At 28.3% G+C, this 26,913-nt stretch overlaps 4 protein-coding genes and 1 pseudogene across 4 annotated transcripts in view; 1 reads left to right on the plus strand and 4 right to left on the minus strand.

Moving 5' to 3' along the window:
* LOC105258587 (dynein heavy chain 1, axonemal) overlaps positions 1 to 26,913 on the minus strand; it is an 87,031-nt gene that overhangs the window by 34,195 nt on the left and 25,923 nt on the right. The window lies entirely within an intron of this gene.
* On the plus strand, positions 4,517 to 26,344 carry LOC105258555 (thyrotropin-releasing hormone receptor). Its single transcript, XM_011269881.3, has 5 exons — positions 4,517 to 5,885; positions 24,663 to 24,858; positions 25,244 to 25,349; positions 25,680 to 25,901; positions 25,981 to 26,344. Exons 1-5 carry the CDS (start codon positions 5,004 to 5,006, stop codon positions 25,997 to 25,999), a joined length of 1,425 nt encoding a protein of 474 aa, XP_011268183.1. The 5' UTR covers positions 4,517 to 5,003; the 3' UTR covers positions 26,000 to 26,344.
* LOC105258554 lies at positions 13,582 to 15,586 on the minus strand (annotated as a pseudogene).
* LOC105258553 (cytochrome P450 9e2) lies at positions 15,937 to 18,105 on the minus strand. The gene has a single exon (XM_011269879.3). It carries the CDS (start codon positions 17,535 to 17,537, stop codon positions 16,020 to 16,022), a length of 1,518 nt encoding a protein of 505 aa, XP_011268181.2. The 5' UTR covers positions 17,538 to 18,105; the 3' UTR covers positions 15,937 to 16,019.
* Positions 18,759 to 20,722, minus strand: LOC105258552 (cytochrome P450 9e2). The gene has a single exon (XM_011269878.3). It carries the CDS (start codon positions 20,420 to 20,422, stop codon positions 18,878 to 18,880), a length of 1,545 nt encoding a protein of 514 aa, XP_011268180.2. The 5' UTR covers positions 20,423 to 20,722; the 3' UTR covers positions 18,759 to 18,877.

Raw genomic sequence — 26,913 nt, forward strand, 5'->3', positions numbered from 1 at the left:
TATCCTATATATTTTTATACGCATATTAATATCCTATATATCTTTTTATAAATCCACTTAATTTTTGACCTTCTTATTGATGAAATTTCTTTTATTCATCAATAAATATAATTTGTGATATGTATAGAAGCTAGTAAATTGTTATTTCTCAACGTAATACTAGTATTGCGTTAATGATGAAGCCAACGTGTACGAAAGCTAACATAGGATGGCGAGTTGATTGCGAAAATGATTGAAATTGTTTAGATTGGTCAGAGTTAAGCGTATATGCTGAACAAATATAATCATTAATTAAACATTATTTTGAAGGAAAGGAACAAGAAAAGCGTATTAAAATAAAAGATATATCTTTTATATTTATAAGTCTTTTTGATGCGTAATAATAGTTTTTTAAAAATATTTTTAAATTTATAAGGAAAATTATAATAAATAAATGCAAACATTTTTACTATCTTAGTTTTTAAAATCTTTTTTAAAATTAAAAGCAAAAATATATGAGGAAGTTGTCATGTCTGAAAGTAACTTATTTTTAGAGAATTAGTCTTTAAAATAGAATAATATCGTTTCATATTTTTTCTTTTCTGACAAAAAAAAAGTGTTTCTTATTTATAAAATTAATTTAAAATTAATGTGATGCTATCAGCGAAGTAAAAAGAACAATGTATTTTATATTATCGGCTATTCTCGGCTGTTATCGGTTATAAATTTGAACATATATTAATTAATTTAACATATCCTTTATACGTCTATTAATATAGTAGTAATAACCTACGCTATGTCGGACATAATCAGTGTTTGCTGAACATATCATATACATCCGTAATTAACAAGATATATTTTTAACATTGAAAATTTCACGATATACGAAAAGTAAAATAGTAAAAAATCTCAAATTTATCAAGTAGAGAATATACATTAGAATATAAATTAGATTTTTTTAATTTCCATGATATTTTAACGAAATATTATATCATGAAAAAACTAACACCATTTAAAATTTTTAACATTTTGACCTTGATATGAAATCCATTAAAAATTGAAATTTATATTCTATTTATTTACATTTCAAAAGATATCTAGATTTTTATTAGTTTATAACATAAAAGCTATTAAAACTTTCGATAATCCTGTTTGAAAAAAAGTCTCTTCGTTATTGAACAAAATTTATTCAAATAGGTTATTCGGCTGGAATCTTCTGTAATAGAAGCATAGAATAAAAGTAACAAAAAATTTCACTGGATAATGGACTATGAATTTTTATTCGTAACTTTATCGTATAAAAGCTATCTATCTCGAATCGAAGTTCAACTAAGTTTGTTTTACAAATAGAACTTGTAAAATATATAAAATATTTTGCATTTTATAAATTTCTTGATAATATGTGTATAAGAATTTAATATATAAATTTATTCTACTATTTGTTGCGAAAATTGCATGCTTCAAAATCACAAAGTACTGTCATATTTCTTTTATCCTATTGTTACAAGATGGAAAGAAGATCGCGACGCACTTTCTTCACAATATCTTTCTTCGCAGCTCCAGACGTAAGATGACGTAAGATGAAGCTCAACAATGTGCATAGTGTATAATGGATTCTTCTCTATGACTTCTTAAAAAAATCAATATCTCAAATTCAATATCTCGAAATTCTGATGCTTAAAATTCAAGTAGAGTTTATAACAATGTGTTATACTTGGTACTTTGTATGCCAAAAATCTCCCAATAACAATTTAATATATCAATATATTGTTCGTAGTGAAGATTTTGTATTTCAAGATCAAAAAGTACAATGACATCACATGATACACATCTCTTTTTCATTCTATTTTTAAAGGACGAAATACATCTCTTTTTCATTCTATTTTTAAAGGACGAAATAAAGATGCTCCTTCGCTTCATAATCTTCATTATGTTTTTACAGAGCGAAAAAAAGGCCTTTTTTTCGCAATTTTTAGTCTATTTTTGTAGAACGAAAAAAATACCCTTCCTTTGCTTTTTCGAAGCCGTAAGGCGCAGAACGATGTGAAGCCCAACGACGCCGGCGTTGTCGACATCAGCGGTGTCCGTCGAGACGCCGGCAGGATCTCTACAAAGCGCATGCGGCGGAACTTTTCGGCTTGGGACAGATGCGTTCTCATAGAAGCCTGTGTTCCCAGTTTACCCGACGACGTTTCCCATCACACGACGCGCACATTTTCCTATATACGCGTTTGTGGCGATCCTATTTAAATATAGAAATATCGCGAAATATATATTTTCCTCATATGACGTTTAGATCGTGAATGTTCGAAAACTCGGAACTTTTGCCGATCGCACGATATAGTTGAATTATCGAAGAGAAAGAATTACCAGAAAGTTTCTGGACGTTCTATTGGGTGATTAAATTTAAATGAAGATTGCAGACCACACGTACTATTTTCATCATTCGTCGAATTCGTTTGAAAACCCTGAAGTGCTTTTTATTTGAAAAAACTCCTGGTAGTTTCATTATCGCATTCAACAAAGCTGACAAAAAAATTCTCTGTAATCCCAGTTCAATTTCAATGAAAATTGCAGAATACATTGTATTTTTCAATTACAATCAGCGTACAAGTTCGACGATTGAAAATCTTTCGAGGGTGTTTTAATTGAGTGTTAGTCAGTAAAAAAGTTAGTGCTTTAACGAAATTAAGGGATTATTTACCCTAAAAAGATTTAATTTTCTGAAAGAACCAATTCAAGAAACAATTTTTTTGTGACATTTTACATCGATTAAAAATATATCGTCAGATTAAGGCAACGATGAAAATCTTGAAATATATTTTTAATTGTTAAAATGCTGTACAACATATCAAGAAGATATATTTCGATCTTTGCTTGAATTTTGTGTGCGTGGTGATAGGTAGAAAGATGAGAAAAGGCAGAATTAATGAAAAAGATGCATGTAGAAAATCGGATGACATATATAATTTTATTCTTTGCGACACGTGACAATTAAGTGCGCTACTGATTATATATTTCTCGCGAACGAAAGTTCTTATTTAAGAATTATTCAACCAAGCATGCTGCAAAGCGCTTAATGAAATTGTAAAGTGCAAGCTAGTGATTGTGCAATTTAATTAAATGGTAAGTTGGCGTGTTTAATAATTTAATAACGACGCGATATAACACTCTAAAGGAATACGAAGAGGTAATTAAAAAAAAACTTATAAATAAACATTAGTGCGCTTTTCTTAACACGTGAGATATCTGGATACGAAGAATAAAACCCTCATACACTAAATTACGATCGCTGAATCAGCTAAACTGTAGATACGCTAAAGATTCGGGAGCTATTCGAGTCAAGGTTGAGCGAGTAATGAATGTGAGGAATACGATGAAATCGCATTCTCACAGAAACGCGCGCTGTTTATCAATTCTACCATACTTCCGCATTTATCTCGCGTTCAAATGTGTTGCAAGCTATGAATCGATAAATCGACTTTTAATGCGCGGCTTGCTCGATTTGTAATCATTCGTACGTAGTTGAAGAAAAATGGACAATTAAGAAGTATAATTAAGAAATCAATTCAGAGACTATTAAATCTAAATGCATAGCGTTCTCGTTTCTGCGTTAATGAAATAAACATGAGAATTTGAACAGAATTATGACTAAGAACAATGGACGAATCCCTTTTGTTCTCATTAACGCAGAACGTTTCGACGTGCCAATTGATAGCGTAAAGGTTCTCTTTAGAAAATGTGTTGGATACGAAATAGCGTCCACATAAAAATTATCTCGTATTTCTCTAATTGCGAGCGATTCAATGAACTCGAAAATTCGTTCATCTTATGGATATAATTGAATACGGATTTTATCAATTAATGATTAATTTCCTATCATTCGGGCATTATCACTGAACCACAACTAAAAAACTTATACAAATAAATGTAATGATAAATATAATGAATTCGCAATTTTCTCGAAATTGAATTAACGCGCATGCCCTCGCAGAATAAAATGCATATAAATTACTGATCTGAAATCCGGAAAAATAAATTGAATAATGTGCGTACGTAAATTACGCATTAAATGAAATCGTATCGATTGAGCGAAACGTGTGCGGAAACAGTACTGTTTAGCTACATTCCCCTGCAAACGCAATTAAATTGAATGTAATCGAACTGAAAATGTAAACGGTTATGTCACCCGCTTAGATGGACGTTTGAACAGGGGAAAAAAATTTGTGCCGAACAAACACGGATGTTCGAACGTTTAAACGCAATCGCGCACCCAATACCGACGCTAATACGTGTCAGCGACGTTGGAAAGTCTCCAACCGTTTTGCCGTGCGTTTCCTCATAGCGGAATGCGTCCGCCCTGCAACCGTGTCAGATCAAGTAGCTTTTTAATCTGACTACTGATTTCGAATAGTTATTTCAACAAATAGACTGAACTTTCAACGCGTACCAGATGTTTGATTCTGGATAATGTCTACAATATTGTTTATAATTTATTGCTTATATATTTATTGTTCACAAATTTAGAAAGCTTCCGCCAATCTTTTGTCATTCATCTAGCAGGTAGCGCGATATTTTCCGTATTCGGAAAAAGAAAGGAAGGCATTTTTTTATCGAAACAATATTGCTTATCACGCGCGATTCGAACGTAATAGTGCGCAGAATATTGTCGTGTTCGTGTCGACAATTTTAACGAATCTTCATCAAACACACCATACACGCATTCTCATTCAATAGGTTTTATCGGCGTAAGATATACGTTATACTGGAAATTTCCATCGGACAATCATTTTGCTGATGGCACCCGTGATTCAAGCGTTCAGTGCAACTCTATAGCCCACATTGGCTTGGTCTGTATCAACAACGTCACACCTACGAGCCTGGAGAATGGCCAATATTATTGCGACGTGCATTACGCGCTGATGCACATCGCAACCGATCGCATCCAGGTTTCTGGAGCAATCAAGAGAATCATCGAAGAGAATTTCCTTTGTCTATTAATGTGATCTCGTTATAGTGCAACCATGTTCGCGTTTCACGAACTATCGAGTAGAGTTTCGAGAGATCATCAAATATCGACGACAATTGGTGATATGTCTCCGCGATTCCGAAGATCGGCGTCGCCAACAGTTTGGCCGAACCGGACGACCTACGATTATGGAAACTATAGCTTAGACATGTTTTCTGATATGGACGAGGAATTGGATGGAATCTGCACCTCGCTATACGTTCTCCTGGATTTTTTCCATGTGTATTACATACCGGCCATTATTCTATTGGGCTTGGTAGGTAACCTGTTGTCGTGCGTAGTCTTCCTCAAGACGCATCTGAAGCTGCGCAGTTCCAGCTACTACTTGGCCGCATTAGCCACTGCTGATTTCGGCTTTCTCATGTCCCTGCTTCTGGTGTGGCTTAATAGCACAGTAGGCTGGAAAGTCTTTAACAATGACGGCTGGTGCGAAACATTGGTGTATGTGAGTGCGGTTTGTAGCTCGCTCAGCGTTTGGCTGATCGTCGCTTTCACCGTCGAGAGATTCATCGCCGTTCAATATCCACTCCATCGGCCGCATATGTGCACCGTAGCGCGAGCAAAAACGATCATTCTGGTGTTGACGATCTTTGCCCTGGCTAGCCACTCGTATTCTTTCGTCACTGCCGGGGTGGTGAAAAATCCGGACGGCTACGAGGTGTGCGATTTGAGGATCGAATATCTGGAAACCATGCGGATTATCAGCATTATCGACAGCATAGCAAGCCTGATTGTGCCACTTGTACTCATCATCGTGATGAATACTATGATCATGAGAAATCTCCTCAAGTTTGGCAGGCGATTCAACCAGGAGCCCGGTTACACCGCTAATTGCGCCAATAGGGAGAAGGCCGATATCAATCTCAATCAAATCCCGGTAAGTTTCCTTCAGTAACAGATCTTGGTTCGTAATTGCGTTTGTTATGTATATGCAATGTACATGATGTACATGATGTCTATTATGATATATTAGTTTTCCTTTTAAAAGATTTAATTTTTATTCAATGCAAGCTTTTCTTTTAAAAGATTTAATTTTTATCATCCATTAAATAGATATATAATTTATATCATATTTCTTTTGTAAATTTGGTATCGTATTTTTGTATATTACAAAGAGCTTCAGTTAAAGTACTTATATACACATATATTTGCACTGTTATTATAAAATTTTTTTATTACTTTATCTCTATATTTTTTAAAATAAAGCATACACTGATTTTTCTCTAAATTCATTAAAGTATTTATATTATATTACATAAACACTTCTATTTAAAATAAAGTTCTTTAATTTTGAAATGATTTCAAAATAATCTTAATGTGTAATTTTCTAAAAAAATTTATTAATTTTTAGAAATGACAATTTATTTAGAAATGACAATTTTTATTAAATGACAATTTGTAAGCTAAGCGTAAAAAAATTAAATTGTTTTATTTAAATAATTTGTTTTATTGGATTTAAAAAATAAATTGAAAACAATAAATTGTAAACATATATATATATATATATATATATATATATATATATATATCTTTCTCTTTACACGTTTCATCGCTTTATATATTTTTTACTTAATTGATACTATTAATAAATGGCTAATGCACGTGGACACTTTATGATGAGTTTGCATGCACAAAATTATTGCGGACACTGGGAATTGCTGGATAACTACTGAATATATACTGTTAAATAGTTAATGCATGCTTTATGATAATAGTTTGCATATGCAAAATTATTGTACATGTAATATTATATATATGTTAAAATATTACTTGACAAATATTAAATAGATATATAATTTAAATTATACTGTTTTTTAATTTTGCAAAATTTTTAATATGCATAAATATATTATTAAAATATTTAATGGATCTAATTAATCACATATCGTTAAGTGATTAACGATATGTGATTTCAAAATTTGATATAATTTACAATAAAAATATTTATATAGATATTATTTTGTTTGTGATATTTTTTTCCAGTTTTATTACTATCGAAAATTCTGGAGTTTTAGAATATATAACACTCATGATATGGTTTTAGAAGTATTTCTTCCCACGTATGTTATCATAAATTCTTAGAAGTAAACATTGAAATATTGAGTTTTCCCTGTGCGATCAATCGATGCTGTTGGCTGTGTATGAGCAGAGCATCGAAACGAGCATATATAATCTGAAACATCAACAAATCTGGAAATAGTTTATCCACTCATAATTTCTAAAAAGTACCACAAAAAGAAGAGAATAAAAGGCAAAAATTGATTTATTTTTGAAAACATATGGGGTACGTTTTAACTAAGAGGCAGCATCACTTATTGCTTCTTACAATTGATAAGTATAATAAGTATAATAAGATATCATCGAACTAGAGAATTTAAAAAATACAGAGATGTTCAATTATCTAAATTGTTGTTTAGACGAGAATAGGTAGATTTAAAAAGTCGTGTCAACTTTTTTTCAAACATTATAAGCAAATTCTTATTTCTATTTAATATCTCTCTAATATCTTCTCTCTAATATCATTGCTCCGATATAAAAAGTGTGTCGATATCTATATAGTATCAGAGGAACGTGCCGCTTCTTCGAATGCGGTTCGTCGACTATTTTCGACCAACGTATAAATACTCTCGCGGCTTACATAACTAACTGCCATTCATCTTTACGGATCGACGTGCGTGCATTGCCGGCGCTTCCTGCTAGGCTCGCTGTTTATAATCACTCTTGGGTATGTTATCGACATATCATGAATCGCATGGAATCTGCCTTTTGCTCGGTCATTGATATTGGTGGGTGGATATAGGGGCGGAAAAGATTACGAAGTAAATCTCGTGACATATCCCCATTGCGAGTTAGATACATTATTGTAATCCATGAGGAGAGAAACGTATCCATAAAATATGTTTCAAGAAAATATTTATAAAAAAAATAAGATATATAAGATTTTGTGTGTATGAGAACTTTTTTGCGTCTGAGTATCATGCGAAAAAGAAAATCAAATTTATTAGAAAAAATAAATTTTTTATTAAAAATATATTTTGTATATTCTTAATTTTGTATTTTTTTATATTGATTTATTTCTTTTAACGTAAAGAATTTTAATTTGGCTATAGAGTAAATTAAGTTATTTTTAGTATAATTAAAAAACGAACATTACGTCTTTACACATAAATGCATGCTCTAACATCAACTTAATATAAAAACTACTATTGCTATTTGTCTAAATAAATTAAAAATTATAAATGCAACGAATATATATATATATATATATATATATATATATATCTAGTATTCTGTTAATGTAATGACCTAGTATTCAGTTTTCGATATTATGATATTTTTTAATACACTTTCTGTATATTTAATTACATTATAAATCTCTTGATGCGCTATCGAAGATTGGAGAGATTGAAATTGTCGTTTTTAGACGAGATTGAATGCTAGTTATTATTTGAGGACAAAAGTAAATTTTGCAACTATTGTTTCTTGTTGGAAGTTAATCTTAAAAAAAAAATAAAATAAAAAATTCATTCAATTTACAGTGTATAAAGAGACAATTTCAAGGGAATAAAGTAGGCATTATTTCATCAAACTGGGTGAATAAAAATATATATTGTGACAATTGTTTAAGGAAAGTGGCATTCAATCATTATAAAAAATATTAGGCTTTATTATAAATTTTTTTATGAACTAAATTTAATAATTTCTATATATTATAATATTTACACATATATTTATAAATAAATATGATTAAAATTAAATAAACTAATAATTTTATTTTATATATCTGTAAAATATAAATATTTTTACATTTCCATTTTTTTGATATATTTAAAACATTTTTAGAGCATTTTCGTTTCGATAGAAATGTAAAAAAAAATGGTATTTTATTTTTTTGGAGGGATATATAAATGAATAACACACTTTTCAAGATAAGTATAACAATATATAATTTTTAAAAAGAAATTTAAATATATAATGAAGCAATATGAACAAAAAATAACAATTTAAAAAAATTTTAAATAATTTTAAACTCATTTTAGTTTTAAAGCTAGCGTCAAATTTTACATATCGCATTTTATTTTCTATAAATTTCATAAAAAATATATTTGATATATGTATATACTCACAACTCAATTCACGCACAGTTAAACTTGTAAAAAGTTACATTTAATTGGAATTATATATTTCAATGTTTTGTCTTTCTAGCAGCATTTTATATTTGCATTGCATTTGCTCTAAAAAACAAATCAAATATCATAGCATTCAATACTATCGCCATATCAAAGAAAAAAACATCAATATGAAAGAAATCAATATTTAAAACAAAATGAATACATAAAATAACGTTGATTGCTGACACGAATCAGTAAAAGAAGGATAAAAAGTCAATTTTTGATTGTGCAATTATTATTATAATATTTCGAGAAATATAAATGATAATTTACTAATTTATACATTATCATTATATTTAACATTTTAATTATTACTTAACATTTTAACAATTTTAATTAAAAATTGTTATTTATGTAATATAAATGTTAAAAATGTGATCGATTTAAGGTATAACATTTTCATGCCTTACATATAAATGCGATTATCACAAAGCGCAATAAATATCGAGTGCATGTAACAATGTTTTATTAATTTTCTAAGGAATAACAATTTAAGAAAATTGATACATTTTTATATTTATTTTTCTCATTCTTTTTTGTATAGTATATTACCATAAAGTTCTCTTTTTTTTATTTTTAATACCGTACTCGTCGTTCCGTAAATTGTCACAATATTGTTATTGTATATTATATTTTACGGAACAAAACGTTAAACATAAAGGTAAAGAATGTGGGACGCGGCATTCTTTATGCTGCTATTTCTTTGATAAAAGACACGTGCTGGTATATTCAAAGTTACTATTTGCAAGCAAGTGAAGTTAAATGACATATTTAAGTGTCAATAAAAAAACTCAACGCTTGCTGTGACTATACTTTTTCATATACTTTTTATCGAGCGAAATATAATCACCATGTTGATTGTCTAGTGTGCGCATCAGTTGGCATATAATTGCAGTAACACGAATTAAAGATGAAAAAAGAAAAATGCAACGAGATTCACGTACAGAATTAAAAAATATTAGACTCAAATGCAATATTTGATAATTTATTTTTTAATTAGATTTGTATCAAAACATGATTTGTAGCAAAATGTAAGCATTATATAAATATACACGTTCTACACAATTAAGTTGTATGTATCGAAAACGAATATTAGGACACATATTTTATTCTTTTTAATATTTTAAAAGAAAAATGTGCTTATAAATTTAGATATCATTTTTTTACATTTTTAATATTTTAAAATACAAATATATAAATCATTATATTGTATATAATATTAATAAATAAAAAATGATTCAAATTAAAATATTCAAGTATATTATTTAGAACCTTACAAACATATGTAGTATATGTAGTATATAGTAATATAATATGTAATATAATATAATATATTAATTAGAACCTTAAAAACATATGTAGTATATGTAGTATATAGTAATATAATATGTAGTAGCATTTATGGATTAATATTAATTTTATTAATATTTAATTTTTACTTGTGGTTCACACATATATGATTAATATTTACTTGTTCATATATATAATTACAATAGTTGCTGTATTCTAATCTTTAATTAAAGAATTTTATTTTATTAGAAAGAACAAAGAGAGAAAAATTAATAATAAATTAATAATAAATAATTAATAACAATATTTAAAAAAAAGAAAATGCATTGAAAAAACTATTCTCTTACTCTCAAGAATATATATATATATATATATATACACGAAAAAGTATATTAAATTTAAAAATAAATGATTTTCCTTTTTAAGAAGAACAAATTACTAAATACTGAAAAGACAAAATTGGATTTATACAATTAATATATTTTAAATTTTTTGCTTATAAGCACTTTTATAGATAAATTTAACATTTTAAAATAAATTCTATCATTTTCTGAAACTTTAAAAGAAATGGATATAGATTTCAGTATTTATTGCCTTTCTGACATAAAACCGAAGACAAGAATCGAAGTGCGGTTCGAACGATCTCATCGTCTTATTTATACTCTGGTATGTGGGGCAAAATTCTCGTGCATTGTGTTCTTTTCAATCTATGTACATTTAATTAATAAATATCTATAAAATGCTTGGAATAGTAATATTAACATTATCTTTGTAACCAAAACTATTTTCAACATTTTAAAAGATATTTTTCATTCCTAATATATATGTGAGTTTGATTGACTATTATTCAACTTAAAAATAAATTATAATATGAATTTCGTGCTTTTCCTCTTTTTCCTCATTGAATGGAAAAAAATTCATTTTATTATAATATATTAACAGTCATATGTTTGTAGGAAATCTAAAAGATACCAACTAATATTATCAAAATTTTTCGTTAATTTTATTAATAAATAATAATCCTTATATGTTAAAATAATGTTACTTGGAATATATTTCGATATGTTTTGTTGATCTGAATATTTATTTATACAAATATAAAAAACTCAATTAATGTTTTCTTTTAATCCTTTTCCACATATATTTCAAAGATATATTTAATATTTGAAATAAAGTCAATCCTCTGTCAGAATTTTTTTTACTGTTAATTTTTATTTAAGTCTTAGTTTAAATATAAAATAGTTAAAATGCTTTTCAATTAGATAATTATATCTATAGGAATTAAATTTTGAGAATTAAAGTATTTATAAAAGCAAGTATATAGAAATTATGTACCTTTCATAAGTATATATCAACCCTACAAAACTACCATCAAGTACAAAATTATAATTTAAATTGCAAGATACTACATTATCCATTATGAATTAAAATTGCAATTTAACATTGCTTAGAGACCAAGTTTTGTCTTAAAAGAAAATAATAAATGCAAATATAAAATAAAATAAAAAATTTTTTATAGATAAGATGCACTTTAATTTTATAAAGAAATAAATACAATAATACGACTTTATGTAAAATTATTTAGTATAATATTTAGTATATTATTTAATATAATAATTATCGTAATATAATTAAAATAATTATACTATTGTTTATCTTAATAGGTTATATATATATATATATATATATATATATATATATGTATTATGTATACGTGTAAGTGAAAAAAATAGTGATCCAATAGTGTCTTTTTAAAAAATAAAGCTTATTTTAAAAGTACAGTTATATATCCATTGATATAACCGTTAATATAAAATAATATTAAATATGATTTGAATGCGCATTTCGTTTACATAGCAACATGACTGTTTCAAGACTTGTAAATCTATTTTATATTAACTAACACGACTATCAGCATATTCTATGTGTTTCAATGTATTTATTATATTTTATTATAATTATGTGTATTAACAACAAATCACATAATGTAATCACATAATTGAAATTTTTATATAAGTTACTCTGTAAAATTATCCTGATGAGATCCTGAGAGAATCTTAATTTAAAATATAATTATTATAATATTTAATCTGTTTCGAATCTGTTACATATTTAATTATTAAGTAATTATATTCACGTTATTATACATGCAGAAATAAATATATCATTTCTACTCACTTTTATAAACATAAATATACTTTACATAAATTACATAAATATATTTTACATAAATTTTACTGCTATTGAATATATACAAGTAAACGATGCGATAGATTTGAGATCTTAATGTTAATATAAATATCTTTCTTATAAAATGTATGTAAGTGTATATATTGTTACGCGCGCGCTCGAAATCCTCGCCGCGAGCGTAACAATATTTATAGAAATAAATGGATACTGTATATCAAACATTGAACATTAAAACGAACATTCTCTCTTAGATAATGCATTTTGCATGAATATATAACACATCAGAATATACCATGTTTTATTATAATAAATATATGAAATCTCTCTACGAAACATTTGTATAAAATGTTATGTATATATGTATATATATATATATATATATATATATATATATATAGTATATATATATACATATAATATTTCTCGTTAAAGAAAAATAACAGAGTGTATAATAAATAATAATCGATGTCGTTCGAAGGATTGTTATTTTATTTAAAAACATAATAATATTATATCTACAGATGATAATACAATCATTTATAAAGTTAGATGGTAAAGGAATTAATAAACTTCATATAATATTTTGATTTAATCACAAAAACAAGACAAAAATTAACTTGTTTGTTTATATATTTTATACAGAATTTATCAAACTATCAGATATCTAGAGCAGATTTTTTACCTAATTTGGAAATGATTTTTTCTTAATAAATATATTAAGTTGTTAATAATTTTTGAATTAGATTAAAAAAATTTCTTTATAAGATTGTGAAGAAGAGAAATTTAAAAAATTAAATTATATAGAGTTAAAACATTTACAAAATTATTTTCTTCAGTTAATTTTAAATTAAGTTTACTTTAACAGAATTTTAATTTGAAGTTTTAATTAAAAAGATGAAAAATTAGAAACTGGCAAAAAATGATTTGCCTCAACATTCTTATGATGCAATTATGAATACAATTTATCTCGTCTCCTCAATTCCTTATTCGTTCGATTCATTCACGCGACAGGAGTTGATTCTCTTGCTCGTATTTTCAACCAGAAACCGCCTTCCGCCGTCATAAAGTAGGCCTTTTTACTGAATACCATCAGAATTCTAGTTTTAATATCGGGATCAAGATCGCAATGTCATACTAGATGAAACAACATGACATTCATCTCCATCAAAGCAAATCTGTTAGCTATGCATATTCTGGGCCCGAGACCGAACGGCACGTAAACCGAGTTGTTTACTTCATCTTTCAAGAATCTATCGGGATCGAATTTATTCAGCTGCGAATAATAATTAGAATCGTGATTTACTGCGTGATTCGGTATCCAAATGCTAGTGCCGGATTTTACCATAATCGGCTTACCATTTCGGAATCGCTAGTGGCAATTCGAATTCTTTGACGCATACTCTATTCAGGAAAGTCAATATCGGATACAATCTAAGAGTCTCATTCACTACAGCATTCAAGTATTTCGTACTATTGATGGCTTCGTAAGTAAGTTTGCCGTTAGTCTTCTTAAGAACATCATTCACTTCCGCTCTCAGTCTGTCTTGGATATCAAGATTAACAGCAATCTCGTGGCCCAAAAAGCACATAGATGATGATACAGTAAATCCACCGAAGAAAAAAACGAAGGCCTGAGCGGTCGATATCAAATGTAGATTCATTTTTGTTTCTAGTCTCCATCATCAACTGAATCATGTCCGGACGAAAAATTCCCTGCTTATTTCTGACTTTCACTGTATTGCTGACGACGGTTTTGAAGAATTTTACTACCTTTAAACATTTTTAATTTAAGAAGTTTTGAAGCAGCGGAAAGTTTCTATTTAGGAAGATTATTAAAGATTGCCTGCTACCGAAGTTGAAAGCCTCTTTGCCAATTATGAAGAATTCATTATTTGGATGCTTAAATGAGTCCACGCTAATTCCGAAGGCACACGTGGCCACTATATCGGCATATCTACACAATAATTTCTTCATATCATAGGTCTTGCTAATCTTTCCAGATTTTGTCATCAGAAAATTAGAAAAATTATCGGCGCACTCGCATACTAAGCCGAACATCATTTTCATTTTGTTAGATGTAAAACTAGGACTGAGAAGCTTTCGCATCTTGCGCCAAACATCGCCCCGCAAGCCAAACAGATTTTTGTTGATCATTATCTTACTTTCGTTCACAAAGTTGCGATGATCGCAGAAGTTGTCAAAGTTCTTGATGGTGATGCTGGCGTAAGATCTGGATCGCGGATCACATAAACCGGCGTTATAAAATCGTAGAAGCCGAAATATTTCGCATCCGGAAAGAGGTCGTACATTCTGCGTACATTGTCTGCCAAAGATGTATGCCGAAAGATGTCATATTATCCAGCAACGGAATCGGTTGCACGTGTGAAACTTTTAGTCTCTTGAAATGTAACAGCTTGTTTAAGAAAATAATATAAACAAATACATGCTGTGAGAATAGTCAAGATCAAAGTAGAGAGTTCCATCATTGATTTATCAATCGATTACATGAGAAGACAATGTCATTAGTAAGTCTTGTTAATATTGCTGATTTCTCGTTAAGAGGACAATTCAAAAAGTAGATTTTTAATTAACAAGCGATATATTTTACTGTTTGAAAACATGTATAATGCACGAGATACAGAAACTGACTGCTCTTTATCTGCTCTGGAACAACAAATTTATTTGGAAGTGCATGAGATATAAAATGTTTAAAGATGTATTCTAAAGGCCTTTTTTAAATCAATTGTGTTATCATAGTTGTAACATAGATATCATATGCGTACATATATCTAATCGCAAAGTTATTTTGTTGATAAATGAAATTTAATTAGGTTAAATGTTAATAACAATAATAGATAAATCTAATTTCTGTTACGCTGTCGTTAAATATTCTTAGAGGCAAGCAAATATTTCGTTCAATATTTAATTATTTTTAATTATTATTATATAAATATGTGAGGATATGAGATTTCAGTTTACAAATAAAAGAATAAATTCTTTGTAAAAATTTATCTTTTTAATATACCTTATATTTTTATAGTTTATTGCTGTTATAATTCTTTCTTAATTGATAGTACTACAACCGATGTATATTATAAGAATATATATACGTATATATACATATATACGTATATTATTTTACAGTGTTTAAAATAAAAATATGTTATTTATTTGATATATTACATATATAAAATAAATTTTGAAATATTGAATCTTCCTATATCAAATGTTTCTAAACAAAAATACTATATATATGGATTTACTAATTTGAATATATTAAAATATAGTTTAAATACAATTCCTTGTTTAAAATAAAGTTATACATATAGTTAATCTTTGCATCAAACTTTCATTAAAAGCTACGTAGCAGGAGTCTTCGATTTCCTCGCTCGCAATTTTAACCAGAAACCATTTTCCGACGTCATCACAAAAGATTTTTTGCTTAATACTATGGGAATCCTAGTCTTAATATCGGGTTCGAGATCGCAACGCCATAGCAGATAAAATATCATAATCTTTAATTTTATCAGGGCAAATCTGTTAGCTATGCAAATTCTAGGTCCAATACCGAACGGCATGTAAACCGAGTTGTCTACTTCACCGTTCAGGAATCTATCGGGATCGAACTTGTCCGGTTGAAAATAATATTTAGGATCGCGATGCAAAGAATAATGCGGAAACCAGATGTTGTCTCCGGGCTTCACCGTGATCGGTTCCCCGTCCGTAGTCGCTGGTGGTAATATAAATTCTTTCACGCATAATCTATCGAGAAAAGACCCCAGTGGGTACAATCTAAGAGTCTCGTTTACAACGCCATCCAAGTATTTCATTTGGCTGATGGCTTCATAAGTGGGTTTTCCGTTAGTCTGAGTAAGAATATCATCAATCTCAGTTCTCAATTTATTCTGGATATCAAAATTGGTTCCGACTTCATGTGTTAGGAAGCACATAGCTGATGATGTCGAATCGAATCCAGCGATGAGAAAGACAAATGCATGGGCAGTCATCTCGTCGATGTCGATCGTAAGACCGTGATCTTTATCTCTTTTCTCCATCATCAGATGAATCATGTCCGGACGAATAATTTTCTGCTCATCCCTAGTCTTGACTGTATCAGCAATAACTTCTTTGAAGAAGTTTTGTATCCTTGAGCTGAATAGTTTCAATCTGAGAAGTCTTCCAAGTAGCGGAAAATTTTTATTTATTAAGATTTTGAGAGGATTACTAGTGAACTTCGCGGCTTCTTTAGCGAGAAGAAGGAACTCATTGTTTGGATGTTTGAAGGAATCCACACTTATGCCGAAAGCACACGTGGCCACTACGTCGTTGGCATATCTGCTCAGTACATTTTTCATATCGTATGTCTTGCCGATATTTCCAGAATCATTCGTTATGAAATTGGTAAGGTTTTCTGCGCACTCGCATATTAATTTAAACATTATTTTTATTTTCCCGGATGTGAAAGTAGGACTGAGGAGTTTCCGCATCTCGCGCCAATAATCGCCGTTTATGGCGAATAGATTCTTACTCATTAACGGTTCGATTTCTTTGTTTAACAGATCACGGTGATCACAGAAGTTGTCAAAGTTTTTAATGGCAATTGTGGTGATCATTTCCGGGTCACGAATCACATAGATTGGCGTCATAAACTCGTAGAAACCGAAATACTTCACATCCGGGAGCAAGTTGTATATTCTGCGAATGTTTTCTTCTAGAGACAAACGTCGGAAAATGAAAGGCGCCATGTGGCCCAATAATGGAATCGGCCGCACGTGTGGGATATTTAACCGCTTGAAATGAGACAGCTTGCTCGAAATAAAATAATATAGACAGATACATGTCGTAATGATAATCAGAATTAAAGTAGAGAACTCCATTACAAATGATTACGCAAGAAGAGAACGTTACAGTAATGTTTTGTCAATATAGTTTTCGTCAAGATAATAAATAATTTCTACGTTCGATTGTTATAATAACATTACTTGTACACAAAACACATGTAATATTATCAATTTAAAATAGATACATTGCAGATAAAGTTGTATATAAATACAATGTATTAGTTTTTTATTGTGTTTAGATTTTTATCAAGAATAGAAATTAAATTTTCACAATTACAGATGATATTCTATGATTCCAACATACTATCTAGATACATGTATCACGCACTGAATATAAAGACTGACTGCTGCTTCTTATTTGAAGCAATTTCCTTTTAACTATGCAAATTTACATCATAAAATTTATGTCATGGAATTGATCAATTGAAGAACCATTATCTAATCGAGTGCTATTATTGCAGTACTGTTTACAAAATCATTTATTGAAATAACTTGTCATTCTATGAGACTGGTTCAATTTAGTTGGTTAAAGGTTGATTGATGATATATGGGTCTCATTTAGTATCATTGTAGAATATCATTGAATATAAGAAAATATTATCCTTGAAAATATTATACTCAATTATTTTAATTATTTTTATTACAATCTAGCTATAGTATGTGTCAATCTATATGGTGTGTTTAAAATATATATCAATTTTAAATTAATAAATTATTATCAAATCTTCAATTATTAAAGTTTAATTGTAAAATCAAGAATCAGTCAAAAATAAATACGTGTAAAATGGAAATATTTTTTTTAAATGACAAAGAAAGAATTTAATTTAAATTTTGATTCATTAACACACACAAATAAAGCTGCATTTTAAAAAGGTATTAATAATGTAATTGCATTAAATGCAGTACCTAAAGCTTACGTGAGAGGTATAGGAGCAAATTTTTAGATCTAGCAAAATTTTTATTTGTTATAACTTTTTCTTTACAAATCTTTAAAATAATATTGTGTAATTTTATTGCCATAATGATTCAAGATCTCTTTTATACATAATCACAATTTAAAAGTTCACAAAATAAAAGTTTTTCTTTTGAAATATTTCAAGTAGATACTTCGAAATTATACTATCTATTGCTTACATTACAGATACATGTATATGATGTATAAAAATACACATATATGTATATATATATATATATATATATATATATATATATATATGTATGTAAAACTATTTTTAAAAAATTTTATTTTTAGCATCTTTAATTTTTTTGGATTAAATGTTCATATTAGAAAAAGAGAGAGTACGTATTTGATAATAATAATGTCTACTATAATTTTGTTGTTCGACTTAAAATTCACATATAAATTATGAATATTATTAATCTCTGTTTTCGTTCGATAAATACTGTTCCAAAAGATCTGTCGATTTTCTTGCTCCTAATTTCAACCAGAAACCTCCTTCCGCCATTATAACAGGTGATTTTTTATCCAATACTATAGGATCTCTGGTTTTAGCATCACGTTCAAGATCACAACGCCACAATAGATAGAACAACATAATCTTCATTTGCAATAAAGCGAATCTGTTACCTAAGCAAAGTCTGGGTCCAAGACCAAATGGCATATAGCTCGAGTTGTCCACATCGCCGTTCAAAAATCTGTCGGGATCGAATTTGTTTGGCTGCGAATAATACTTGGGATCGTGATGTATAGTGTAACTTGGAAGCCATACGGCATCTCCGGGTTTTAATGTAATTGATTTGCCACCCACAGTCGCCGGTGGCAATTCGAATTCCTTCACACACACCCTATCAAGATAACTTGCCACTGGATACATTCTGAGAGATTCATTCACAACGGCATTCAAATATTTCATGCTGTTGATAATTTCATAAGTGGGCTTGCCATTGGTCTCCCTGACAACATGGTCAATTTCCTTTCTTAATTTGTTTTGAACATCAAGTTTGGTGGCGACCTCATGCACCATGAAAGACATGGCCGTCGATACAGCATCAAATCCACCAAAGAAAAAGATAAACGCCTGAGCAGTCATTTCTTCAATGTCGAATTGGAGTCCTTGATCATTATTTCTAGTCTCCATCATCAATTGGATCATATCTGGTCTAACAATTCCCTGCTCATCTCTGATTTTTACCGTACTACTGACGACATCTTTGAAGAATTTTTCCACTTTTGGACCAAACATTTTCAATTTGAGAAGCTTTGCGAGCTTTGGGAAATGATTATTCATAAAAAACATGATAGATAGCCGGGTACCAAAGGTAAAGGCGTTTCTACCAAGCAAGAAGAACTCATTATTTGGATTTTTAAATGAATCCACACTAATGCCGAAAGCGCATGTAGCCACTACGTCATTAGTGTATTTGCACAGTGTCTCTTTCATATCATATGTCTTACTAATCTTTCCAGATTGTGTTACCACAAAATTGGTGAAATTCTCGGCACATTTGCACATGAGTCTAAACATCATCTTCATTTTACTGGATGTGAAAGCTGGACTGAGAAGCTTCCGCATCTCACGCCAGTGATCGCCTCGTAAACCGAATAAATTTTTACTGGCCATTCGCTCGTCGACGCTCACAAAGTTTTGATGATCACAAAAGTTGTCAAAATTTTTAATAGCTATTGTGGTAATCAAATCCAGATCACGAATGATATACACCGGTTTTGTAAGATCGTAGAAGCCGATGTATTTCGCCTCCGGAAAAAGATTGTATATATTAGATACGAGCTCCGCAAGAGATGTACGTTGGAATATAAAAGGCGCCATGTTACCCAATAATGGAATCGGTCGCACATGTGGGATTTTTAATCGCTCAAAATGAGATAATTTGTTTAGAACAAAATAATACACATAGATACCCACTGCGAGGATAGTCAGCAACAATGTAGATAGCTCCATCACGATGATTTTTTAATTTGTCATATAAGAAATAAATGTTGTTGATAATTGAAAGGTTCGTCAAAATTAAAATAATTTTTACATTCAATTATTTGACCATCAACAAAACGTGAAAAAAGAAAAAATTCAAATTGTTGTTATTTTTGTTCTTCTATATATGTATGTGTATATTCACAATTATCACTTAGAATTGTGCCGAAGTTGAACAAAAATTTGATATTGATATTCGCGATCGCTCACTATTAACTCGATAAATTATCTGACATTGAGATACGTGCTTCGCACTCGAGATCGTGTAACTGACTGTCTCTCGTTCGTTAAAATGGAATTAATAAATCTACTTCGTACGTAGAAGTATCAGAAAGCGCTGTTATCGACTGTGTTCTTTATAAATTTATTGTTGATAAAACGAAGATTATGTTATTATGCGAATTAAGTCGTTAGAGATTAACTGCTGATGTATCTTTTGCAATATCATTATTTATAATAGTATTCTTTAGGCGATAATATTTTTCGCTTAATGTGTAATTATTGTTAATATATGTTGTTATTTAATTTTATATATATATATATATATATATATATATATATATAATTAAATAACAACATATATATATATATATATATATATATATATAATTATCCATATATTATTATATAACTTATTATATGTATGTACAATATATAAAATATATTAAATACATAATTAGTTTAAATAACAATATTATTTAATGTATTAAAATATTATTTACAGAATATATTCACTCTTATACAGATTGAATATTTTCTGTTTGTGAATAAAGACTTAAGTTAAAAAGTGATATATACCAAACTCGACAAAATTGTAATTATTGCAGTCTAAAAAAACATTTTCAATATTCAAAACAAATATAATTTTGCCTTAAAAAATAAAAATGCATATGTCTTACCAATTTTTCTGAATTTTTCTTTCATTTTTAATTTTCTTGTTCTATATTTAAATGAGCAAAAAATACATCTGTGTACTATATATGTTTAATTTTATAGTGATATAACAGAAATTTACTTTAATTCTACATGTTTGAACAGAGATTTACTATAATTCTACATGTTTAAATTAATTTACAAATGTCTGCTATCTTAATTTCTATTCTCAACGTCATTTAATAATTCTTGTGTAATAAGAGCTTTTGATTTTCTCTCTCAAAGCTTCAAGAAACTACCTTTCACTGTCATGAAAACTAAGCCTTCATGAATATCGTGGAAATCCTAGTTTTAGCATTAAGTTTGAGATCGCAACGCTACAGCAAGTAATATGACCTCCATTTTCATTAAAGAAAATCTGTTAGCTATGCAAATTCTAGGCTAGATACGGAACAGTGTACAGAGTAAGCTGTCGACATTACTGTTCAGGTATTTATCGGAAACTTATCTAGTTGCAAGTCTGGAATCGCTATGCAAAGCATGACTTGGTATTTAGCTACTATTCCTGTACTTCATCATAATGGATTTACTATATAGAATCATTGATGGTAATTCTTTGGTATAATTTGTCGTTTTTTTGGATTTCATCAGTAGGAACTTTTTGAAGTGAGATAACTTATTTATAATAAAATTTATTTGTAATAAAACAATTTATTTATAATAAAACAATACAAAGAAATGCCTACAGTAAGAATAATCATATTTTTAACTAATATTAATTTTTTGTTTGTGTCAAATGTTGCTGAATGTTTTCAGTTTTTAATTAATTCAACAAATTATTTAACGATAAAAGATACTGTGAAATTTTATGATTAACTACTTTGTTTGTCACAGAGTTGAATAATTAACTTTTCAAAGTGTGCAGATAGGAATGTCATGAGAAATTATTATTGATTTATTATTTCCTTTGTCAATTTATTCTTACCAAGTGTATGACTTGTTATTCTTTAAGTGATTCAGGTTAAAGGCCAATTGATGATAAGTCTCACTTTAGCAACGTTATTGTTCACTATTTGTGAAATGAAAATAGATAAATATTTAATAACAACAAATAGGAACATATTAATATAGTTTAATAGATACAGAGTTAAATTTTTCAGGAAGAGAATATATAAAGATAAATATCCTAAATAGGATTTAAAAAATCTCTTTTTAAACGACAGCATTATTATCAATTTACAAGTATTCAATGAATCTCATGATATAATTGTAATAGAAATTATTAAAAAAAATTATTTATGACAAAGAACACTACAAAATATAGAATAATATTTAACTTGATTAGTTATTAATTTTATTTATTAATTTAATTATTTTAATGATAATTATTGATAAAAACAATTATATATATATATATATATATATATGTATATATATATATATATATATATATATATATATTAATATAATTGTCCATTTGATTTTTAAGAAAGTTTTATTATGTTATACAAGTTTATCTATCTCATAAATTAAATGAACAGAAATAAATCATATATCTCTTTTTAATGAAATAAATATTTTACGTCATTACATTTCTCGAAAAAGATTCTTTAACATCACTGGAAAATAAGTTTCAATCTTTACAAAATATTATGAAAACTGAATAAAATTTTGATGAAATCAACTTCATTTCCTGCAATGAGCATTTCAATAGTATCAGTGCAATACGATAAAATTCCAGCTTTTGTATTCACTGATGTAAAATTTCTATTCAAAGTAGCGAATAAATGCAATTTCTATGATATTAATGAATGTAATTTTCGAAGATTAAGTAATAATCATTTTAATAAAAAGGTCTATCAATGACACAAATAGCGGCTTGTAATTTGAAGCACATAGTATTCTATCAAATAAATGAAGTAAGTAATAGTGGAAACGATGATCTCAGAAATTGTATCATGTTAAGAATGAGGTCTTATATACCATCATAGTATGATTGGCACCCCAAGGACTCTTTAAATATTTGTTTTATTTTATACGAATGCGAGATACGTATCAATAAATTCTTTGGTCATTGCGTTCGTTGAGTATAATTTTTTGTACATAATGAATTAATAAATAGAAATATATATACATTTATATATTACATTATTTAATTTATATTATCTATTTCATATTTTATAATTAATATGTATTATATTATTTTTCATATATGTTAATTACAATAAAATTTTTATTATTTTATTAATTTAGAACTTTAATTTAAAACAAACTAAAGAAAAGAAATATATAAATTCAACTATAAAAATATTTTTGTCTTAATAGCTTTCGAATTAATTACTAAAAGTATGAATCATATTATGTTATAATATAATTCTCCCATATTTAATAAAATAAATTAAAATGATAGTTTTTAAATGATAAATGATAGTTTTTAATTTTTAATTGAATTATGAAAAGCTTTTGAAAAGAAATCATTAGTAAAAATGATCATTACTATGCAAAAATGTATAGTATATAAAAAAAATATTAAAAATAATATTCATCGCATTATTCACTATATCTCGCAGGTAAAGTGTGCATATTTGCAAAATAAATGCATTAAAAACATATTTGACACATTTTATGCAATAACTTGGGATGCATTTAATTTTTTTTTGCCGTAGGTCAATTGAATGCATAATGTTGCATTTTATGTACAGCATTTATGTTTAAAACCGACTTAGTATCTCATAGCTCATAAAGTTTATACTTATGTTTATGTGTTATTTATTGTTTGTGATTTGTCTAAGTAATGATTTATAAAAACATATTTTATCAGTTTGTTGTTAAGATTGAATTAAAAACAGAGATTAAAAATGCTAAATATTGTGCATAAATTTTCGATTTAATTGATTCTAAAAAAATAAAACTGCAAACTATTTTATATTGTATCTGTTAATAATAACAGCAGAAAAACTATCTGTACAAATAAAAAAGACGAACTTATGTTCTTATTTATATTTAAATGTTATAGCTTATATAAGTTAAAAAAATTTTAAAAACGCAATAAAATATTTTTTAATAATGAAATATTGCATTTTTAAAAGCTTTTCATATATTTATATACTTTTTTGAAAACTACATGGCAAATTTGCCTTGTTCTAAAGTGATTCTAAGTATAATAGTAAGTTCTAAAGTATAATATGAAATTAACATCCATGGGAACAAACAAATCAATTACATAGTTAATAAAATAAATGGAAACAAATCAATTACATAGTTAATAAAATAAATTAGTAGAATTTATATATATGTCATATCGAATAAAAACAATATTTTTTAAAATTATTTCCAGAGTGGTAACAGTAGTAATAATGGTGCTGGTTATATAAACATGGTTTCGCTCGTGGGTGCAAATGGAACGCGGAGACCACCTTCCCAGCAATTGTCCTTCCACTCGTCTAAAAATCATTCTCGACATCAATCTGCATCTGTCCCGCCAACACCGCGAAACGCTTGCCAGATGACTGAAATAGAAGCTCCTTGTATACGTAAGTTTATTTAATATGAGATTTAAATCCAGTGGAAACTCCATAAAATATACTTTGTAAAATAAGAATCATGTTTTTACAAGTATATGATAAGTTAACATAGTTAATTTTTCTTTTGCGATTTTTATAGCAGCATTGCTATTAGGGAATCCGGAATTATTAAAAACATAAAACTTTATAAAAACTTAAAATGCTACTAATGCTAGTAATGAGAAAGATAAAAGTAAATGTCTCTTACAAAATCGCAATATTAAGTTCAGTATATTTAGTAAATTTAAAAAAATATGCTCCCTATTGTATGAGAAATAAACTTTTCTTAGTCCTATGTTTCTACATAAGTGTAAAAATAAATTGTACTGGAATTTATTTATTCTCTACTTCACAGACGTTATGTCTTCTCGGAATCTTGGATCGACCAGATTTAATCAAGAAAGCATCACAAAAATGCTCGTACTCATTAGCACAGTCTTTATATTACTTAATTTACCGAGGTGAGCATTTCTTTATGTGACATTTTTTTGACATTTTTTGTATTTTTCCTTTCTTTCTAGATTTTCTATCTAGATTTTTCAATATTTTTTTTTGAATATTTTCATTTATAAAAATGTAAATGTTTGTTTATGTATAACAAAATATTATTTTGTATTTTGATATTTTTCGCAATTAACAGAAAAAATTTATAATGGTTCTTTTCAATAGATGTAAATTGTAAATTAAATATCAGTCAGAATTTATGTACGATGGAAACAAAAATTCATTTCTTGGTACAATCTAAATTGTACGAAAATTGCGTCATGAATCGAGTTGTTATTCTGTTTCAGCTACGTAATTCGCCTATGCGTGTTTTTTTTCACCTTGGCAAGGAAGAACACGCCAGAGACGCTTTGGTGTCTACAGCAATTCTTCATGCTGCTCTACTACACGAATTTCAGCATCAATTTCTTGCTGTACGCTATGTGCGGCATTACGTTTCGCCGTTGTCTGGAGCAGATACTACGTAGGATCATGAAGAGCATGACATTGTATCATTGCAATTCACAGAGGTACATATAGTTAGAGTTTCATTTTCGTCGAAAATCCGTCAGAAATCAAACTGAACATTGATTATATGGTGACTATTAGGGAACCAATAAGTCCGTGAAATGTCCACGCTCATTGGATCATCGTTAATCTGGTGTCTGTTTCCAACTGAGATTTCGGATGGCTTTTGCGGTAAGCGGGTCCAAATCCAAGATGATCCTGTTTGCGAGATGGGCTTGAAAGAACGCATCGTTTCGCAAAACACGTGACGTGAACATTATATTTCACGTCAATGATGAGATGATTTATTTGGTAAAACATTCGTTAGGAAAAATCATCGGTGTCAAAAATCCGAGCGATATCAAGATATTTGACTGACAGAGAAGGACCACAGGAACTTACAAGGAACCTGCATGTAATTATATAAACTCACGTTTGCTGTGTGAGAATAAGATTCTCACAAGTTTGGCGGTTATACTTGTAGAAATTTATTTCTATTTATCTATGTGTACAAAAATTCTTATCTACATGGATATAAAAAGAGAAAGACAACAAAAATTCGCTTTAAAATTTTTATAATGTTTAAAGTTGTCATTCCTGTTATAAATCTTATCCGAATTTCTTTCAAGTTATATAGTATATATATCAATATATGAAGAGCAGATAAATTTGATTCTGGGTTTGATTTCTTTGAGATTTTTATTACAACTACATTATTTGCCATTTCTACATCTACCATATAGTAATAATCAATATTCTGTTTCTAAATTATGTACCGATTTTTTCTAGAAAATAGAAAAAGTTAAATTTCTATAAGATAGAAAAAAAGAAGGAAAAAAGTAAAAGCATAAAATATTTATGTATTAGAATCAATTTTATGTATATATATAATTTATGTATATAGATATATATGAATTATTAATGTAAGAAAATATTACTGATAATCACACACACGAATATTGGTAGTTATTTTCAAATTATAAGACTTATGCTTGTGAGTATATTATGCTCAATAATAATACAACATTACACAAT

Source organism: Camponotus floridanus, unplaced genomic scaffold (assembly GCF_003227725.1).
Source record: "Camponotus floridanus strain SB8 unplaced genomic scaffold, Cflo_v7.5 scaffold68, whole genome shotgun sequence".
In the NCBI taxonomy this organism is placed as follows: Eukaryota; Metazoa; Arthropoda; class Insecta; order Hymenoptera; family Formicidae; genus Camponotus; species Camponotus floridanus.